At 43.5% G+C, this 20,923-nt stretch overlaps 1 protein-coding gene across 4 annotated transcripts in view; it reads left to right on the top strand.

The window, feature by feature from the left end:
• Nucleotides 1-20,923, top strand: part of SPATA13 (spermatogenesis associated 13) — a 345,487-nt gene that overhangs the window by 246,428 nt on the left and 78,136 nt on the right. For all 4 annotated transcript variants that reach the window (XM_032838274.1, XM_032838280.1, XM_032838275.1 and 1 more), the window contains one exon: nucleotides 15,486-17,207. In XM_032838274.1, the coding sequence (XP_032694165.1) occupies nucleotides 15,486-17,207 (1,722 nt within the window). The remainder of the gene's footprint in view (nucleotides 1-15,485; nucleotides 17,208-20,923) is intronic.

The raw sequence follows: 20,923 nt of genomic DNA, 5'->3' as shown, positions 1-20,923 counted from the left end.
GTACGGATATCTCTTCAAGATTCTGTTTTCAGTTCTTCTGGGTATATCCCTAGGAGTGGAATTTTCTGGAACTTTCTGAGGAGCCTCCAGACTGTTTTCCATAACAGCTGTACCGTTTTCCACTCCCACATCAGGAAACAGTGGTTCTAATTTCTCCATATCCTTACTAGTCATTGCTCTTTTTCTGTATTTTGGATAAAAACCATCCTTAATGGCTATAAGGTGGAACACATTGTTTTTTATAAAAATAAACTTTCTGAAAGCAATGAAAAATTTGTATGACTTGTAAAGATAAATCGTGAAACTTTAAATTTTCTGCTTCCCTTTCTCCTTCCCTCAGCCTTCCTCAAGGTGTGAACTGGCTCTCCCTGGCCCCCAGCAAGAGGCAACTGCTGTGAGTTAAGGCTCAGGTGTGAGGAGCTGATTACCTGATAGAGATGCTGGTTCCTTCTCTTTCTCCTCTGTGATCGTAGAGCCCAGCCTCAGATTTACATCAGTGAAATGGGTGGTTTAGTAGAAGGTGGTTATGAGCATTGAGAATACCTGGCATAAAGACTTTCTCTCTCACTGATTGATATTATCAGGAGTAATTTAGAGGAAATTTGAGCAGCATTGCCTGATGGGGAGTTGTGGAAAAACTTTCAGCTGGGAAGTGGCAAGCCTCGTTCTTATTGTCTGCCAATAATTTTTGAGACTGGAATTCCTTTGTCAGCAAGCTGGAGGAAGGCAGTTAATGTCAAGGGAGGCTCTGAGTTGTTGATTGTGTTTAGAATCAAGGACTTGATGGCCTCTCAGAATGGGGAGGAAGCAACTGTATACCAGTGATTGCTTATAATAGGCTCAGTTGCCAGTCAGGATGAATGACACATGCTCCATATTCCTGTTGGTTAGATACATGGTGGGTCCAATTCCAGATTGTTCTATTGTGGAATAAGAGAAAATGTGCTGGAGGAGGACTGGAGGTTGAGCATAATTTCATAACCGCCCAGTGTTACTAGAATTCCAGATGGGGAGTGTCAGAGTCTGAATTTTCAGAGAGCCATTTTGCCTTCCCATCAGGATGGCGTTCGCACTGGCTTCTGAATGTGTGCTCCCAGTGACTCAGGCATGAAAGGCCCGGTGGGGGTCGAGCACTTTCCAGATCGATCTTTAGCTGCAAATAGGCTTCCCTCTCTGGTTCAGAAGGCCCCCAGACTTTCTCAGCCCATGAGCCCTGGTGTCTTAAGTATCTTACAGAACCCAGAGGCCAAAAGAAATACCTACCAGTGCCATTTACCTAAATAGTTTTCATTAGCTGTCTGAAAAAGGATGTTTCCAAGTGTAGAAAGAAGAAAGCTAAGAAAAACTTCAGTTTCTTCAGAAATTAGTGTGCTTGGTGCAATTTGAAGTCACGTGGGAGTCTTAAGAGAGGAATCATCTCAACTCCACTGTTGAAGATTGGATATAGGTGTTTTGCTTTGTTTAACCGAAGGTTCACAAAATTCCTAGAAAATAGGACTCTAATAATGTTTGTGTTGTTTCATGACAAGATTATAGTTATGCGGAGGAGGCCTATGTTGAATGTGGTTTCTTGGGCCTCGCCCAGTATTGGTAAGATCCCAGTTCCCATGTGGGGATCCACTGTCACAGTGATGCAGGGAGAAATGTTGCTAATTCCCAGCTTAAGGGAACAAGAACTATGCTTAGGATCAAGCAGATTTTAGGAATTCAACTTGGAAATGCACAGTGATCACAGCTGTATCACCAGTAGGTATTTTAAAGGTTTTTCTCTTGAGCCGCAATGATGCTTTCAGTTGGACAGGTAGACAGCCAGAGAGTCTCAGGTGGAGAGAGATCTGAGACCTTAACTTCACTCCATTTTTATTTTCAAAAGATCAGTGTTTTTATTGAAATTAGATTGTGGGGCAAGCAAATTGAAGGCAAAAAGACAGTTCTTGCCAAAAGGGCTGGTCAGTAAAATGAAGTGACGACCTTCATCCTGCATTGACAGTATTGACATTCATGTTCCTGGAGCTCTAGATTCTGACCTTGAATCTCTAGACTTTATGCTCTTTCCTTTTCAGGTCCCTCTTCTGGCCACTAGTCTCTAGCTGTCACTCAGTGGTGCTTCTCCTACCCCCTCTCATGTTAGTCCTCCTCCAGAGTGATAGGATCATCTTGGATCTGCAACTCCAGAGCCCAGCCCTCCTGCCCATTCCCAGCCCAGGCTGATCTTCAGCTACTGCCCGAACGTGTCCACTTGCACGATGCAAGGGCAGCACATTTGGATCAGAAGTCCTCGTCTTCCCTCCAGATCTGCCCCCCTGTAGGTCTGGGTAGTTCAGTAAATAGCACTGCTGTTTGTGCCAGCCTGTCACCCAGAGTCACCCTGACTCCCTCTCCCTCATGCCACACACCCAGCTGGTCACCAGGCCATGGCATAATGTCTCCATCACCATCCCCATCTCACAGTACCCATGTGAGTCCAGGCCACTGCTGTCTCAGCCTGATGGCCATGTAATTGTCTCCTCGGTCTCTAGTCCTGCTGCCTCCAGATCCTTGTGGGTCATCTGCTGCTGATGGGTCCCCACTGCTCAGGATAAACTGTAGCCTCTCCCTGCTCACCATCTTCCAGCCAGCTCAGTTCCCTCCACCTTCAATCATCTGTCAGGTCCTAGTACTATGTAACCTCGGGAAGGAGGCTAGTTCAGGTATCAAAATAATGCAGAGTTCATCACAGTTGCATACTGTACAGTTGACCTTTGAACAACACGGGGTTTAGGGGCAACCGACCCCCAACATAGTCAGAAATCTGCATATAACCTTGGATCCCCCACCAACTTAACTTCTAATAGCCTACTCTCGACCAGAAGCCTTACTTACTGAGCATATAAACAATTGACTCACATGTGGTATGTTAGATGTATTATATACTGTATTCTTTTTCTTTTCTATTTCCACAATAGCTTTTATTTTTTCCCCTGTTTTTTAAATTATTTATTTGTTTATTTATTTTCAGTGTAACAGAATTCATTGTTTTATGCACCACACCCAGTGCTCCATGTAATACGTGCCCTCCATAATACCCACCACCTGGCTCCCCCAACCTCCCACCTCCCACCCCTTCAAAACCCTCAGGTTTTTCAGAGTCCATAGTCTCTCATGGTTCATCTCCCCTTCCAATTATACTGTATTCTTACGATAAAGTAAGCTGGAGAAAAGAACATGTGATTAAGCAAATCACAAGAAGAAGAAGATACATTTACCATATTTTACTGTATTTATTAAAAAACATCCATGTGTCCTTGGACCCATGCCGTTTAGCCACGTGCTGTTTTAGGGGTCAACTGTGTGTCTTTTTCCTTAGCTGGAGAAAGGTCTGTGGTGGCCAAGATGATGTGTGCTGTTCACCGCTCGACTCCTGGCATCTCCCCCAACAGCAGCCAGACAGGAGGAACCTAGGAAGGATTTACTGAATGAATGAATGAATGAATGAATGAATGAACCTAGGAAGCATTTACTGAATGAATGAATGAATGAACGAACGAATGAGCGAACAACGAAGCCTCATAGGGGGTACTTTCTTGTCAGAAGACAAAGATCTGAAACAAGCCACAGGAACTTCATTTACATTGAGGCCATCAGTGTTTCTTTCTAATTTGCAGTCACTCTGGTGAGGATAGACTTAGTTGACTTTGCAGGCGTTCTTGCCTGCATGTGGCTCTGTGCTGTGTAAGTGACCACCCCAGAGGCTCTGGAGGCTCTGACTCTTGCCAAACTGCCAGATTCTCGCATCAGAGCCCTTGGTCTAGGTAAGACTGCTGGGCTCTATAGAGTTGACTGCTCTATCATTACAGTGCTGAAATTAGAATTAGAAAAGAAGCGAACCAGCAGGCTTTGGCAGGTTGTTTTTTTGCGGAGGAGATGAGAAGCAGGGTTGTTTTGAAATGAAATTCAAATATAGTTAAATTGGTCACATCAAAGCACACACTTGCACAGCTACCTCGGCGGGTCTTGAAAAAATGAAAGGCAGGCTTCAACTCACAAACCTTCTGCCTAAGAAGTAACTGCTGGGCTGTCCCACTCCTTGTCCCTGAGCCCTGAAAGCTCTGCCCCCAGGGAAGCAGCATTCAAACAAGACAAGCTCAGGAGCTCCAGATGCCGTGGATACAAGCGCTGTGAGCGGCAGGCTGCTGTAGGGCTGCTGGCTCCATAGCGGGCCTGACCTTGGTGGGGTAGTGGGTTACACTACACTAGGATTTGACAGCGGATTTTCTTCCGTGTTCTGGGCTACGTGGCTTTGCCCTCGTCTCCACGGCATCAAGGACATTCCTGGCCTGAGAAATCAGAGGAAGGTGGCCAAGAGGCAGAAGTAAGCTCTTACGTAATGGAACATGCCCTAGGTTGGGGGGTGGGGGTGGGTAGCTCACCGAGGATGGGTGTGAAGAGAAGGAGGTCAGAGGATGCCAAAGACAATCATTCCTATTTCCAAATATCACAAGGGCCTTTCTCGTATAAGGGACAAAAGTTTTCTTTCTCTCCTTTTTTCCACTTCTACCATCTGAGCCGCTAAGCCAAAGAAATTAGGTTCCTCTTTTTATTAATTGCTATTATTAAATTAGTTTAATATACTAATAATTCAGTTATTAATATAGCAGTCATATTACTATTGGAAACATTGTTTACATTATGAGTTAAGGGAGATTGGGCAGATGATAGGCGAATCTTACAGGAAAATGTGTTTTAAATTCTGCACACTTGGCTCCTAAATTGACGTTGAGAATACTACTTGTCAAAATTTAAAGACATCTTGTTATTTATATCTAACTGTCAGGGTAAGGGAGAGTCCTAAAGCATATATTATGCATGTGTATGGAGAAAAGTTAGGGCTGGTTTTAAAATGCAATAATGGAATTTAATATATATTTTGGTTCCAGATCATCCTTTGGTAAATACCCACATATAGGTAGGTATTCCTTGGCTGGTCCTTACATGTCCATCTGGCAGTGCCCTTTGAATTGGCAGGATGGCTGTAGGGAGCAGAATGTGTTTCCATTTGTGGGTCACAAAGCAGTGACTTGCACATGTGTGTACCTTTTCTGCACCTCCATTGACTGCGTGGGATCCCTTACTTTGGTCTAAGTCTAGATATAATAAGCCTATATATATAGTAGACATAAGTCCTTTGAATTCCTAACAGAGTATTTCATTTTCTGATCGAGAAATTTTGAGCTGGAATTTCATTTCCTATTAGCCATTTTTATACTAACCTGTAACTATAAAATGTATGCTTTAAAAGAAAGGCGTCATGCTATGAGCATAGTTAAATTTCAGCGGGAATATTCTGCTTATAATGCATTTGCTTCTCATAACAACCTCATGAAACACTCTGAAAAAAATGTTAAGATCACATTGGGAAATCTGAGGATGGGATGGGAGGTGACCGGCCCAGATTCCCAAAGGTAGTGAAAGGCAAAGAGTCCAAACCTAGGAATTCCAGACCTCAGCTTGATACCCTTTCTCACCCAGCCTGCCTTCAGCTGTAACCCTCTGAGATGGACTTACTGAGATGGCTGCTCCCTGGGTCTCGGCTGGTCAGCCCTGGGTTCTTAGCAACTCCTCTCAGAAGGCACATCTGTTTCCTTTCCTAATTGCCTGGACTCAGAGGGTAACCTTTACTTCGCTTTCCTTGTTTTAGTTTCCAGATACTTAAGTCTTTATTATTCTTTAGTTTTTTGTTTGTTGTTGTTGTTTTAGCATCTAACTAAACTGTTTTAAACTTTGCACAGAAGACAGACTACAGTATTCATTTGTTTCAGGCCCTGCCGAGCATCTGAAATATTTTACTTTTTTTTATTTAATTTTTAAAATTTATTTCTTTATCATTTGTCAGAGAGAGAGAGAGAGAGAGAGCGAGCAGAAGCAGGCATCGTGGCAGCAGAGGCAGAGAGAGAAGCAGGCTCCCTGCTGAGCAAGGATCCTGATGTGGGACTCGATCCCTGGACCCTGGGATCATGACCTGAGCCGAAGGCAGCAGCTTAATCGACTGAGCCACCCAGGTGTCCCTCATCTGACATATTTTAGAACACGATTAAGCTCTGTGTTGGAGGAGCTGTGTCCGTGGGATGTGAGGCTGGGGTGTTCCTGAGTCGGATACCTGTTCCTGTTATGTTCCGTTAGGCATCCAGAAATGTCAGGGTTGTGAGAGCTAGAACATCACGTCAGGTGAAGGAAGCTGAGGAAAGAGTGGTGTGGCCATGGTGATGGCCACATCTTCTCATGGGCACAGTGTCAGAGGCATAGGTCAAGTTGATGGGCTACGAGGCCTGGCAGGCTGACAGGACAGACCTGACTGGAAAGACAGAACTGCAAATGGAAGGAAAGGAAAATCCCCTGGCGTGGGGGGTGGGTGGTGCTTGAGGGGTCAAGATTCTAAGAGATAAGGCTGTTTAGCATGGCCTTGCCCCCTCAGGACACAGTTGATCAGTGGAGAGAATAGATGGTAAGCACCGTCGCCACTAGAGGCCGTGTGCATAGGGTTGCTATCGGTGAGCACCCAGAACTGTGCCCTTTCCCAGAGCAGGTACCCTAAACAGATAAATCAATTGATGAGAGAGAAGTTCATGTGATCCTATGGAAGCTTCTGGCCACAAATCTTTGTGTGGGAAAAGAATGGCAAACTCAAAAGAAGCCACTAGGAGCCCTCAGAGTTGCCACTGAGTCCCTCTTTGGAGGACAGATATGTGCAGAGAAATTGGGAGCAGGAATGAAAGCCTTCGAGATGTGCACTATTTTCTCCACTGTGAGTCTTCCTCGCCAGGGTTCTGTGCCTCTGTCCCTCTGTCAGGTTTTCCTTGCAGTTGCGGCTGGTTTGCTTTTCTGAGCCATGGGAGAGTGTGAGAATAGGGTTCCGCCAGTAGCAGCAGGAAGTTTTCTTTCTGTTCCAGCGCAATGTCTGAAGTCCTCAGCATTATTTCTTCATGCCCCAGAGGTATGAAGAGGTCCTGTGAGGATGGACTCACCAGAATAGCCTCCTTCTCGAACAAAGTGGCCACAGATCAGCCCCTGCTGGGCTGGGCCATGCTGTCCCATGGGCTGAGGTGTAAGTCAGGGGGCCTCTGCTCGGGAACAGTCAGCTGGTCACCACTGGCTTAGTTCATCAGTGGGGTCGTCTCACATTGCTACCCAGCACAGAGCAAGGAGGATATCTGCCAAGAGGTGGGAAGGGCTGACAGGGAAACTATATCCAAATGTCAGTTCAATTAGAAGAAGATAATTTACATTAGACAGTGTAAGGCATTTTGGCAACTGCTTTAATACAGAAAGCAAATATGAGAAGATGGGATACGTGCTTGAACAGAGCAGGGAAACCGTGTTTCCCAGACCTCTGTCCTTAATGATGGCAGAATGGGCTGCTATGGCAATCCCCAATCGAAAACCTGTTTGGTGGCTGGATAGAAATGGAGTGGAAGGTTTTGTCTTGTTTCCCCAGCATGCAGTGTTACAAATTGTGGTTCTGTGCCTAGAAGCTTATTTCACGCAAAACACAAAAACAAAAAACTTGAGCCGAAAAAAAAAAAAATGCAGGGAAAATACAATGCAAAGATACACTCGTAAGCAGTTAGTAAGTATGTTTTCCCAAGTGCTGTATTTACACGCCGCAACGAGCCTTGGAGAGGGTTTTCTCCGCAGCCTGCACCACGTGTTGTAGGTTGTGAGTCTGGTGACGCATGGCTCCAGATTCTGCTCAACCTGCCTGAAGCAAGCAGAAACATTGTTTTTGCTCCAGTGACCTGCAACGTGCCTTCAGGATTAGGGCCATCCATCTGGAAAACTTTCTTGCTCTGAAGAGTAAGTTCAAGGAAGTCCAGCTTCTGTGGTGACATCCGTTTTGGCATTGGTTGCAGACCTAGGTAGTCCTAACCATGAACTTTGCTGGTTACTGCTCTAGTCTTATTCACCAGGAGAAAGACCAGGTGGACGGGGTAAGCTGTCTTCAGACCTTTAATTTAGCAGTGATTCTCCCGAGTGTTCCAAAGCTGTTGTAGCTCTGAAGTTTAAAATGGGAGTGCAGGAAGGGAGGTTCAGAGGCTGGGACTCTGCTGAGTGTTGGGGCAACGGCAGGGCAGTATAGTGCAGGAAATCACATCTGCTGTTCCACAGATCCAGACCTACCCCGAGCATGTCTCACTAGACCTGACGGACCCCCAGTTTCAGAGATCAAAGGAAGGTTTTCCTCTCTTTGGGGTAAGACCTGCCTTGGCAAATCCTCATTTTCTCCTCCCCTTCCGCCCCACAGAACTGACAGAGCAAACACCTGTCCCCATTGGGAAAGCCCATCTCACCCACAGGAATGTGGTTTAGCCTAGTAACCCAGATAAGGCCAGCCAAGACGGTCCCACGCTTGTTTGAAATTGATACCTTTCCCAAAGATACAGTGATTCAATCTCATCCACGGTTACCTTTTTATATACACTTTCCATTTTTAAACACTTAAGTGATTGGATATTTAAATGAAGCCAAAGCTCTAACTTTTTTGAGGTATCTTTCCCCAGTTTTTCAATAGAAGAGACCCAGGGATACCAGATGTGTGGGCATGGGACATTCGTCCTTTGACAGATGGGGTACATGGTGTTGCATAGGAGAGAGAGTGTGTCTTATATTAAGGACTGTGAGAGTTGGGAGGTGGGAATAAGATTCCTCTCTGGATCTAGAACCCACAATTGAATCTTAGGTACATTTTCCTATGGAAATGTTATAAATTATGGTTAAATTCAGTAGTGGCCATATTATTAGATAAATAAAGTTTGATGAACAGAGTCTGTGCGGGAACCAGATTGTCTGTTGTACTTTTAGAGTACAACCTGTTCATAAAACGTGGGGTGCTAGAATTTCCAGCTTCTGCTCAGGGTCTGGATTTCAGTAAGGCTCTGGGAAAGCTATTGGAACGAATAATAGAAGGAAAAGGCCTGACAGGAAGAGAAAGAGGGAAAATCAAATGGGCAAGTTCAGCATATGAGAAAGACTCAGTATTTTCTTTTTATCAATCCCTAAACTGTAACAATAAAATCTATATAATTGTAATAAAGTTAAGCATTTATTATTGTCAAATATTTGAAATTAATATTTATCAGAATGTCTTAGCTACACATCTGTGATTTTTTTTTTTAACACACCCATCTTGGTTTAAATTATAAAAGTTTTAAGGGTTTGGGTACTCAGATTACACAAAAAATATATATCTGATTTATGGTATGAAATAGAATGGTGTGAAATAGAGACTCCTACTCTCTACCCAAGTATGAATGCATTTAACTGTAATTTCCTGTGTAAAGAGATTTATAAAGAGCTGTACCAGCTTAATATTTATGTCAACGCCCTTTTGTTTTACACTTAATAAGTTGAAATAGTTTCTTTGAACTAAGAGTAGGGAAAATATTAAAGTATGGGTTGCATTAAATATTTCAAAGACATATTTTATAGAAGAAACATTTTATATTTTTAAACAGAAAATGTAATTTTACAGAAGAAAATCGCTTTCCTAATAATCATAGTTACTTTAGGACCCTTTTCGGACATTTTTATTCAAATTTTGATGATTAACATTGAGACAGCTAGATTGAAGTATATGTTACCCATATATACATTTCAACATTAATATTAGAAAACACTTTGTGTTATGAAATGTTTATAAAATTCTTCATTGTCCTACTAACTCAGATATATAATTTATGTAATGTGCGCATTCAGATTCGTAAACTTCAGATAAATATGATTACATATTAAAATGAAATATCTGTATTAATAGTTAAAAACTGTATGTAGCGATTAACATGTCAGGATTTACATTCCTATGATATTAAATTTTCTTTTTCACTGAATGTATAAAAAGCACCTATAAAATTAGATACCATTAAAGTAATGGAATATAGAGATTAAGTTGAGCATTTCTACCACCACAAACTGTAGCTGCTAACAATACTATCATTTTAAAGATTTTTTTTATCAGTACCATCACACAGTACATACACAGAACTCTGTTTTATGATTAAAAATGGTAAATTTCAGTAGTTTCCAAGAAACCATTCTGAAACTGACTGATAGCACTTCCTGGTGTTCAGAGCTTTCTTTCACATTCTATTTCTTTTTCCCAATAATATCATTTGAAGGTAGTGGCTGGGAATGCCGCTAGCTTTCTAGAATGCTTAGGACAGCCTTCACGGCTAAGAATGACACAGCCCCGCATATATATGTGACACACCATGCCAAAGAAGTGGTAGTCATTCATTCAATAACTGACTGAATGCTGAGAATACAGAGTTAAGTAAGACCTGGTTTGGGACTTAAAAGAACTTTTCAGAGTTTAGCAGAGAAAGGAGACCGTGAAACCAGCATTACAGTGGCAGTATGCGAAGATGGAGCGATGTGTAAGAGAGCCCACAGAGAAGGGGCATTTGAACTGGATAGGAAGCAAAGAGTTCCTCTTGGAGAAAAGTTGATGTGAATTAATGAAAGTTATTACACAAAGCACACATTTATCAGTCAGGAAATGAGAAACATCTCCAGGTATTTCAGCCAAAGAGAATCTAAAATAGGGATTATGTTTATATAGCCTCGAAACAGAAGAGGAGAGAGTGAGGAACTCAGATGAACAACAGGAAGATAGTCCCACCATCGGCTGGAGGGAGAGGGGAAGACGCCCCTTCAGTAATGCACACAGTGTCCTGGTGTCCGCCTTCTTCCACACTCATTGTCTCCCACCAGTGCTTCCCACTGACCAACTTAGCCAGAAGCCCTTTGTCAGAGGAGCCCCGGAATGTTTTTCCCTACAATACAGAGAGACAAAATGTCTGGAGGAAGTCTCTGAGAGCAGACAAGGAAATAACCCAAAGCACAGCAGTATGAGAAAGCCTCCCTGTAAGTAATTCTGTACGGCCTGAGTGGAGAGGTATTGTACGCTAGGCTGAGATCTGACATCCTCTCGAGATTCAGAGATGGTGGCCAGTGATGCTAGATGAAGTGGCAGAACTCCACTGGCAGTGTTTGGGAAGGACACTGGCTGGACTTGGAGGCAAGAGGATGTTTTTCAGGAGGCGAAGGCAGGTGGAAGGCACTAAAGATTGGAAATAAGGCCATGGCAGCCACACTGAGCACAGACTGGTGCGATCTGGAGGAGAATCTCTTCGACTTGGTGACCAGTGAGATCTGGAAGGAAAGGTAGAGGTCTAGGGTGACCAACAGGTTTTGGCCAGTATGTGGCAGTGCTGGGGCCCAAACCTGGTTGGTCCCTCTGATTCCCAGCCCCACTGTGCTTTCACCAGTGGTGGCTTGACAGTGAGTATGTCTCTCCGAACCCCTGGGTTCCAGTGCCCCAATCTTTACAAACGGGTTAGATGTTCCCTAAGGCAGTATTCTAAAGCATTGTGATTTGGAAGATTTATACTTTCAGATTTCAATATATTTTGCAGTATATTTCAATATATTTTCCTCCAATGTCACATTTTCTATAATTTACGTGAACAGATTATAAAACCCCCCCTTGTGTATACATTTAACCTGATATGTATTTCTGAATTTCAAATTCAAGTATTATAAATTCTTATTTAAAAATTATTGGTCATAGTTGTTTTCAAAGAATTCTCATTACAAGTGAAAAGAAATGTTCTGTTCTAAAGTTCATACACCCCAGAATCCAGCTCGTAGACAATGGATTTCACAATATTCCCATCTAAAAATCTTCCTTGTAGTTCTGTTCATAAATCTCTCTGGCAGAGCTCCCACAATTTACAAGACTTGCTACAAAACCACTGATTGAATCGCAACCCTTGTTAGTTAATAGAGGTCAAAGTATTAGTTCTAAATAATGCTACTTGGTATGTTTCTCGGAAATTCCAGGAAAAGCCCTTTTCCGTGATTTTCAGTTTCATTCCAAGCAGCACACAACAATCACGTTGTTCAGCTGCATGAACAAGATAGTAAGTCACTGGACTTTTAAAAAAAACACGTTGCCCTAATCAGAAATCAAGTCTGTGTATATTTTACTAGATCTGTATCTTAAAACTTAAGTTTTAGTAAATACTTAGACTTTTTAGTGTTATAAAATTTAAGCATCTTTAAACTGGATAAATATGGTGGTATTGTTGATGAATTGTTATGTTGGGACAGACATTGACAAGGCAGGATAATTGATACAATTTTACATCAAGATAAATAATGTAAGTGTTGCAAAGCTTCTTACACTCAAAGAGTTCACAGTCTCATTCTGAAGGCAGCCATATAAACCTATCATTATAAATATGTCTTGGTCAAGCAATTTGGTGAGATGCCCATAATCCACAGAGTAAGGGGTCTTAATTAATTTTAGGAGGATCAGGAAGGGATTCCCAAAGAAGATGACACCTATAGGCAGTCTCAAAGTGTTAGACTAAAGAGATGTCCTCTTTTCTAAACCTGATTTCATCTTAATTTCTACTACCGCATGACACTGTGCCATCCTTCGAACTATATTGTTCTACCTAATGTAGGGTGACCAGCCATCCCAGTCTGGCAAGAGCTTTTCTGGTTTCATCTCTAAGAGTCTCATGTCCTGTAAAATACCTAACTACTGGGCCAACTGGGACAGCTGGTCACCCAAGTGTATTGCCTCCTAATCAAATTAGGTTCCTGGATCTTCCTTTGCTCATGCCAAGTTCCCATCTAGAACAGTTTATCACCTTGTCACTCTCTTGAGTTTATCGTGGGGCCTACACAGATCTTTGTACCTAAGAGGTTCATAAATTAATTGGTTGATATGCCATATACATAAATGTTGGTACCTAATCTTTTATAGGTGGCACTGGAGCACACATTACTGAAATGACTTAAGATTTATGTGGACAGTACTGAGTTTAAAACCTAGGCCTGCCCCCATGCCTGTTATAGAACATTCTCAATCAACCTGGCATTAAAATCAAGTACTGCTAGGACCCCTTGAAACCTCAGGGCCCCTGACACACTTTTTCATCCTTGGTTATAAAAAGTCTTGTAGCGCCCTCTAGTCGTAGTATCTGTAAATTGTCTCCGTCCAGCCAGATGACAGGAGAACGGTCATGTCTGCTCCTCTGTATCCAGTGTAAGTCATAACAAAGCTATTATTATTATGTAAAATGCCATCAGTCAGTGCCTGTGACTGGACTTGATATTTGTATAAACTGTCTGCTTCGTTTCAAGATTGTGAGAAGTTGAAGCAATCACAGTCCCGTGTCCCTCCCAGACAGGGAGGGTGGACAGGTGGTACTCAGTGTTAGACTCATTTTGCAACTGGTTAGAGATTTACTTCCAGCCTCAATGCCGGAATGATTCAAGTTTCTGCTTCTGTGGCTCATTCAAATGCAGCCCACAGCTCTTCGGGCTCCCTAATTTCTCCATGAGAACATTAAACTGCAGAGGGCATGTGGTAGCCTCATTAGGCTTCTGAGTAATGGAATTGGGTAAATGGACATCTGAAAGGCTCCAGGGGTCTAAATCTGTGTAGTTTTCCTGGTCCCAGATGGAATCAGCCCTTTGACTGTGACTCCCTGGGAATTCCTTAATTTGATGTAGGAGTAAATAAAAATGAACCACCAAAGAATTTGGAGAGTAGAAGCAGATGAGACCTCTTTGTGTGAGGTCACATTTTCTCCAACACTTGAGAGCACTAAGCTAAATTGGGACCTAACCTTAAGGTCTTTTTTTTTTTTTTTTTTTAAGATTTTTATTTATGTATTTGACAGACAGAGATCACAAGTAGGCAGAGAGGCAAGCAGAGAGAGAGGAGGAAGCAGGCTCCCTGCTGAGCAGAGAGCCTGATGCGGGGCTCTATCCCAGGACCCCGGGATCGTGACCTGAGCCGAAGGCTGAAGTTTTAACCCACTGAGCCACCCAGGCGCCCCTAACCTTAAGGTTTTTATACAACTTTCTCCTTCTTTTCCTCTTTTGCCTTTAATACTGCCTTTGGAATAGTGGATTGACTGGCATAAGGGCATCTGGGATTTGACTTGAGTTGGGGTTATGTCATAAGGCACTGAAATTGGTGTCACACACTTGGGGTTCATATCCCAGCTCTGACTCTCTTTGTTTATTAGTTTGAAGTAGTGGAAAGGAGCATAAGCTTTGGGAGGAAGAGCTCCAGGAACCCCAGCACCTGCTGCCCAAGTGCCCATCTGATTATCTGTAAAATGAAAATCTGTAAAATGAAAATCTTGCAGGTTTATATGAATAGTCAGTGGCATGTCATTTTTTAAACACTTAGTACAGGGGCCTGACACGTAGTAATAAGCACTTAGTGAGTGGTAGTCCTTTATGGTAATTATCACACTCCTTCCTACCTTCCTTCATTGACTAATCATTCGTTGAGAACAGAGTGACTGACATTTAAGCTGGCCCATGCATGCTGAGCAGGTCTTGACCTGAAGGGCAAAGGGTAAAGAGAACTACATCTTCACTTGGGGGAGAGAGCATGGACTGCAGGTATATGGTAGGCTTCAGGGCATGGAGGAGGAGAAAAGAAGGTGCAACTTTTGTTTAATTTGAATTTTTGCGTCTGAATTTCTAATATTTATTACCTTATCCCTGTCCATTCCCCAGCCAGTAAGAATCCTGCTGACAGATAGCCCTCACTAATGCGGTTTCCTTCACAAAGCCAGACCTCACGCAACCTCAGTTTGTCCCTTCCACTCATGTGTCCCTGTATCACTCTTTGTCTTTCAGTAGAGTTTGGGTGTTTTGTAGACAGTAGGCAGCTGAGAGCATCTTGGTCTCTACTAGAGCTCCTTGCACACACAGTACTCAATCTGCCTATTAGCTGTGTTAAATTTAATATGATTTGATATTTCACTGTGACACATTTTGAAATAGTTGTTGGTGTCTGTCTTTATTTGATAATCAAAAATTTCTTCTACTTCCAATAAAGAGAAATCCAGTGTTGAACGATGGATGCCTTGGCCTCATTCTAGCAATTTTTCATTCCAGCAATTTTTTTTTAAAGATTTTATTTATTTATTTGAGAGAGTGTGTGTGCGAGAGAGAGAAAGAGAGAGAGAGCATAAGAAGGGGGAGGGTCAGAGGGAGAAGCAGACTCCCTGCCGAGTAGGGAGCCTGATGCAGGACTCCATCCCGGGACTCCAGGATCATGACCTGAGCCAAAGGCAGTCGCTTAACCAACTGAGCCACCCAGGTACCCTCATCCCAGCAATTTTTCCCAAAATGTTAACTTGCAGTGGATTCGAGAATTTACCTTTACGTTGAGCGCACAACCCATTATTATCTTTTTTTTAAGGCATGTATATTTGCATTCTTCCCTTTAATTCATTGTGAAATGAATTAGGAAAGGTAAATTTTTTATTTTAAAATAGTTTTGAACTGATCCGCCCTGTCACAAGGCATGCTGCTTTTGTATTTGTAATCCTTAAACCAAATAAGCCGCTGTTCCTAGAGGTTCTGCTGTTGGGGAAAATAAGTAAATCCCCGTTTTTAATTTTCTGTTGCAGGCAGTGGCCACAAGTGAAGAGCCTGATGTGCACAGCAGGTGTGAAAGCCAGGCTGGCAGCAGCTTGGGAGATGAGGGTCTGTATCCGGGGCCTGCGGCCACGGATGTGCAGGTGGGTTTGAACCCTGCTGCACTGTGGCCACGGACTCACAGTCCCGAGAACATGACAACAGCTCAGAATGGCCATGGGCGACTTGCTGCAATCCCGTGTTCTGTCTCTGATCCCAAAGACCCCAAAATGGTGACCTACCCGGCGTGTCAGAATGGAGGATGCAGCAGTGGCTACTGCGGGGAGGCGGAAGCCCAGGAGGCCAGACTCAGCCCTGCTAAGCTCATGCGCCTCTTCTCCGTGAGCAGGAAGAGGACCGGCACCAACCCGGAGAGGCCCCGCTCCATGGTCTTGATGGGAAATTCCTCTACCTGGAATGCCCTTGCCTCCTTTCGGAAAATGGGATCTTTCAAAAAACTGAAGTCCTCCGTCCTTCAAGGAATTCAGAACCGAGAGGGGTCAGATGTGGCAAAGGAAGACCCTCCAGAACGTGACCCAGGGAAACCCATCCCAAACGGTGCTGCAATCGGAATGCAAACCAGCAGGTGCCCCAACTCGGGACCAGCAAGTGACGCCCCGAAGGCAGGGCCAGGGGGCGTGTCGGACTGCTCCGACCCGGAGGAGGCGGACGATGCCTTCCAGAGGAGCACCCATCGGTCCCGAAGCATCCGCCGTGCCTATGGCCTGGGCCGCATCAGCCTCCTAGATGGTGACAAGCATCCAGGGTCCCAGAACCACGTCCGGCCGCTGGCCCCTGGCCCCCAGGAGCCCACCGTGTGTGAGATCCTCGTGAAAGACTCCGAGAACAACAGCATCATCTACAGGAAAAGCAAGAGCACGGATAACTTGAACTTTCTGAAGAAGAGCTCCTTCAAGCGGAAGTCCACCTCAAACCTCATGGACCTCAAGGGGACGCAGGAAAAGCCAGCGCCCCGACGGACGCTAAGCAGTTCATCGGCCGACTCGGAGAAGTTCGGTGGCTCCGAGAGGAGGACGAAGCGCTGGAAGAGCCCACTGCGGGCCAAGGACTTTGACCGCGTCCTGAGGTTTGTGAGCAGCGCCACGGACGCAGCCTGGAGGAAAGAGAGCCCCAGGAGCGGGGCGCCCTCGCCGGGCGAGGCGAGCCAGAGGCTGCAGGTGCACAGCCGGCTGCACGACGCTTACTCCCGCCGCGTGTCCATCAGCGCGGAGCGTGAGTGGAGGAGGTGCGCAGGCGTGCCCGCCAGCTCCAGCTGCGGCTCGCCCGGGGCCCCAAGCCCCCGGGTGGACGTGGACACCGCCGTCTTTCCTCTGGAAGCCCCAGGCTCCTGGGCGGCAGAGAGTGCCCGTCCTTGCGCCGCCAGAGCCTCGTCGAGTCCGGTTGCCCAGGACTCCGACGAACGCCAAGCTGGTGGCCAGTGTACGTTCGAACCCGAGCAGCCGCTCATCCCTCCAAGGCCTACCACGCCCAAGCCCCCTAGCCCCCACAGCCCAGGCGCGGGAAGTGCCGCGTGTCCCAACAGCCTCAGCGCGCTGTCCCTCAGTTCAGTGGACAGTGAAGAAAGGGCAGAGGGGCCTGTGACCTCCCGGGATTCTGTGCAAGCCGCATGTGACAAAGGCCGTGAGGACAGCGCCGGCAGCCACCCTCAGCTGAGCCCCCACCTGGCGTCGGGTGCAGAAGAAAGGAGGGAGGAGGTAAGGACAGAGCAGGGACCTCCTGTAGGTGACCTACTGCGGAGGGGGTGCCTGTCACAGCTCTTAACCTTTCATCTCCTGGAGGTTGCCATAACACCTGTGTGTGTGTGTGTGTGTGTGTGTGTGTGTGTGTGTGTTTTGTGTCTGTGTCCCCGTCCCCTGGCATTTATCCTCTTTCCTTCACCTGCTGGAGAGGCAGGCAGCCCCATGCTAATTGGACTGCCCTCACAATTATTCCTGTCAAGTTTCTGTCATCTCTGTCTTTACCTCTTTTGAAATGAATTTCTAGTATACCAGATCCCTTGAGATGGCACTTGCCACACCATTCGTTCAAAAGGTATTTATAGAGGACCCACCACATGCTGGGTTAGGGTTGGGGGGGGGAGTTGATAGAGACCTCTATTCCACTCTATGCAGCTAATAGGGGCTCTCAAAAAATTTTTTGAAACTTTTGTTTTTTAATTAAATTACCCATAGCTTTCTTCTCTGTATTTTAAATTGTTTTTGTATCCTTCCAACAGACTACCTATAAATGAGATTCCTTGTGTTAAGATACCATTATATGTTCTAAATCTTTTATTTTCTAGGAATGAATTTGAAACATGCAGTTTGATACCTGTCAACCTCTGAGTGACGATGGTTCAAAGAAATTTTTATGATGGTTATTGTACTTATTTTTAGAGTAGAACATAAGCATCTCATGAATCAGATCAACTAATAACTGTCAAGGCTCCAGGAGCAATGTTCTTTTCACATCCTGTCAAGCATCCAGACAACTTTACCTTACTGTATAATTTTCACTTATTTCTAAATGCATTCAGTACTTTACAGAGCTTAAAGATGAGGAAATGCATTCATGTGTATATATTGCAAATTATTCTTCACATACATTTCTAGACTATTTTACAGGTATAAATTGGTGCTTGCCATAGAAAATAATCCCCTAGCAACTCTTTCTTCCCACTGATCCCTGGAGAGGACCTCGGTTTTATTTTAATGCGTGTAGATGAATGATTGATTACACAGCAGCTTTTGCAAACATGGAAGCCAGGATAGCCTGTGTACTGTCTGCTTTGACCTTTGCTTTGCAGAGAGTCTTTGAAAGTAGAAAGCCTGTTGCAGATGACCCTCGGGAGATCTAAATTATCCTGATGTATCCTGAGGCTGCCTCACTTTTTGTGGATGTAATTTTGTACGGAGACCTCAGGGCCAGCATGTCTTCTAGAGGTCTTGTATATTGATGACCATTTGCTCACTTGCGTATTTCCAAAGAAGCCTTATCTAACAGTTTTCAGGACACTGGACTCATTGCCAGCTTTGGGAAGGAGTTCCAATTCTGTTAGCTATGCTCTATGTAATTGGACAAAGCCTGAACCAGGTTAGGCTTCACTCCTTCCCTGGATGATAAGATGAAGCATTTCTTCTACTAACACCCAGCCTGACCCACAGATGGTTTATAACCACCCCCACCCCCACCCCCAGGTCCAAAATAAAAGTTTTGTATAGGTCTAGAGGGTCTTTATACAAAACATGGAGATTTTATTTTCTGCTTAATAAAATCAGTAAAAAATCATCATTAAAATATTTTCTTCCTCAGTACATATTAAATGAACATATGCAAGAGGTAGTTTCTAACTTTTCAGAATTATTTTGATCATTATATAGTTTTACCCATATATTTGTAAAGTATAACTTAATTATATATAGTTATATATAATTTAATCATATATAATTTAATTTCTACTCACAGGGGATCACCAAAGATAGAAAACAGGGCACAGTTCATCAGGAGTGCACACGTGTATATAGATAATTTTACAAATTTGCTTCAAGATGTTTACCACATTTTGAATTTACGTTTATTTCTTCAAAATTCTTATCAAGCATATCAGGCTTCCTCTTGTGCTTTTAAAGTAAATGTCATAAAGAAAAATATAATGATGATTTTCCCCAATTTGCATTTTACATATTGGTAATCTTCAGTGTTACTTGCAGAGAAGTAAAATGTATGTATGATACAGTAAAATAGAATATGAAGCCTTCTCTTTTGACATTTAGAAACAAAATACAAGCATAATGAAACAAATAAACAGAAAAACAAATTACAAAATGCAAGAACTCCAACCTTTATGATTTAAAAAGCAGTTTTTTGGGTGCCTGGGTGGCTCAGTTGTTCAGTGTCAGCCTTCGGCTGATGTCATGATCCCTGGGGTCCTGGGATTGAGTCCTATGTCAGGCTCTTCCCTCAGCAGGAAGCCTGCTTCTCCCTCTCCCACTTTCCCCTGCTTGTGTTCCCTCTCTCACTTGGTCTCTGTCAAATAAATAGAATCTTAAAAAAAAAAACAAAAAAAAAAAAGTTTTTGTCTATCTTATATAGCATAACACAAATTTAAATTTCAGTATCAATATATCTTAATGTACAGTGTATTATTTTTTACTTAATTCATTGATAGTATGGTTCTACTTCTGTGTTTAAAGGTAGGTGAAGTTATGGTTAGTGTTGAATATAAAAAAGGTTGAAATCTGTGTGTATTATGATATTTAAAATAAATGTTATAATGCAGTTTGGGAGAATAATTTTAAAATTTAGGATCTATTTTATATTACTTTGGAAAAAGGGTGGGGAAATGCCTGGATGCTCTTCCTTTATGAAACACTAGAAAAATCACCTTGTTAACTTCATACTTCTGCCACCTAGTGGTAAGTTTCTTTGTAAGAATAATGATCAGTTGAAGGATTCCACAATTGTTTAAGTTTAAAAATGCGATTTAGTATTTATAACTGTGGACAGTGCTCCCTGATAAAGAGATAGGCACATGAATTCAGAGTATTCTTGGCTGGTTTTCCCACCAAGTCACAGAATAGCCCCATTGGCTGAATTAGGTCACTAGGAAAGGGACCCCGTCCCTAGTCATGCCATATAGATTCAGAAATATGTGGTAGTATTGAAATATGCCACAGATGAAGTTCTTTTATTTTACTTATTTTATTTATGTTTTTATATTTATATATTTATATTATATTTATTTGTTTCTTTATTTTTAAAGATTTTATTTATTTACTTGAGAGAGCACAAGCAGCAGGAGTGGCAGAGACAGAGGGAGAAGCAGGCTTCCTGCTGAGCAAGGAGCTCGATGTGGGACTCGATCCCAGGACCCTGGGATCATGACTTGAGCTGAAGGTAGACACTTAACTAACTGAGCTACCCAGTGCCCCTATTTATTTATTTTTAAAGATTGTATTTATTTTTTTAGAGAACAAGAGCATGCGGGTGTGCACATCCACATACCAGTTGGTGGAGGAGCAGAGGGGGAGAGAGAATCTTACGCAGACTCCAAGCTGAGCATGGAGCCCCACTTGGGGCTCAGTCCTATGACCCTGAGATCATGACCTGAGCTAGAATCCAGAGTCAGACACTTAACTGAGACACCAGGTGCCCCAGAGCTCTTTTAAATGATGAAAACCCATTGTAACTGCTTGAGAAGGAGCTTTATAGTCTTATAGTAGATTCTTATTTTATTCTATTTTTTTTTTTAGTTTCATTGGAATCCTGGCTCTGCCATTCCAAAGATGCCCACCATTGAGTGACTTGCTGAGTTTCTCCTGCTTCAGTCTTCTCAAGGGTAGAATGTGGGATAGCTTCATTTTTCCTCAGATGTTTGTAGGAACCAGGGGATTTAGGCCCATTAAGCACTTTACCCAGTGTTTAACACTGG

The sequence above is a fragment of the Lontra canadensis genome, unplaced genomic scaffold (assembly GCF_010015895.1).
Source record: "Lontra canadensis isolate GAN:19392208 unplaced genomic scaffold, GSC_riverotter_1.0 scaffold103, whole genome shotgun sequence".
Taxonomy (NCBI): Eukaryota; Metazoa; Chordata; class Mammalia; order Carnivora; family Mustelidae; genus Lontra; species Lontra canadensis.
This window is presented reverse-complemented; position numbering and strand designations above follow the sequence as displayed.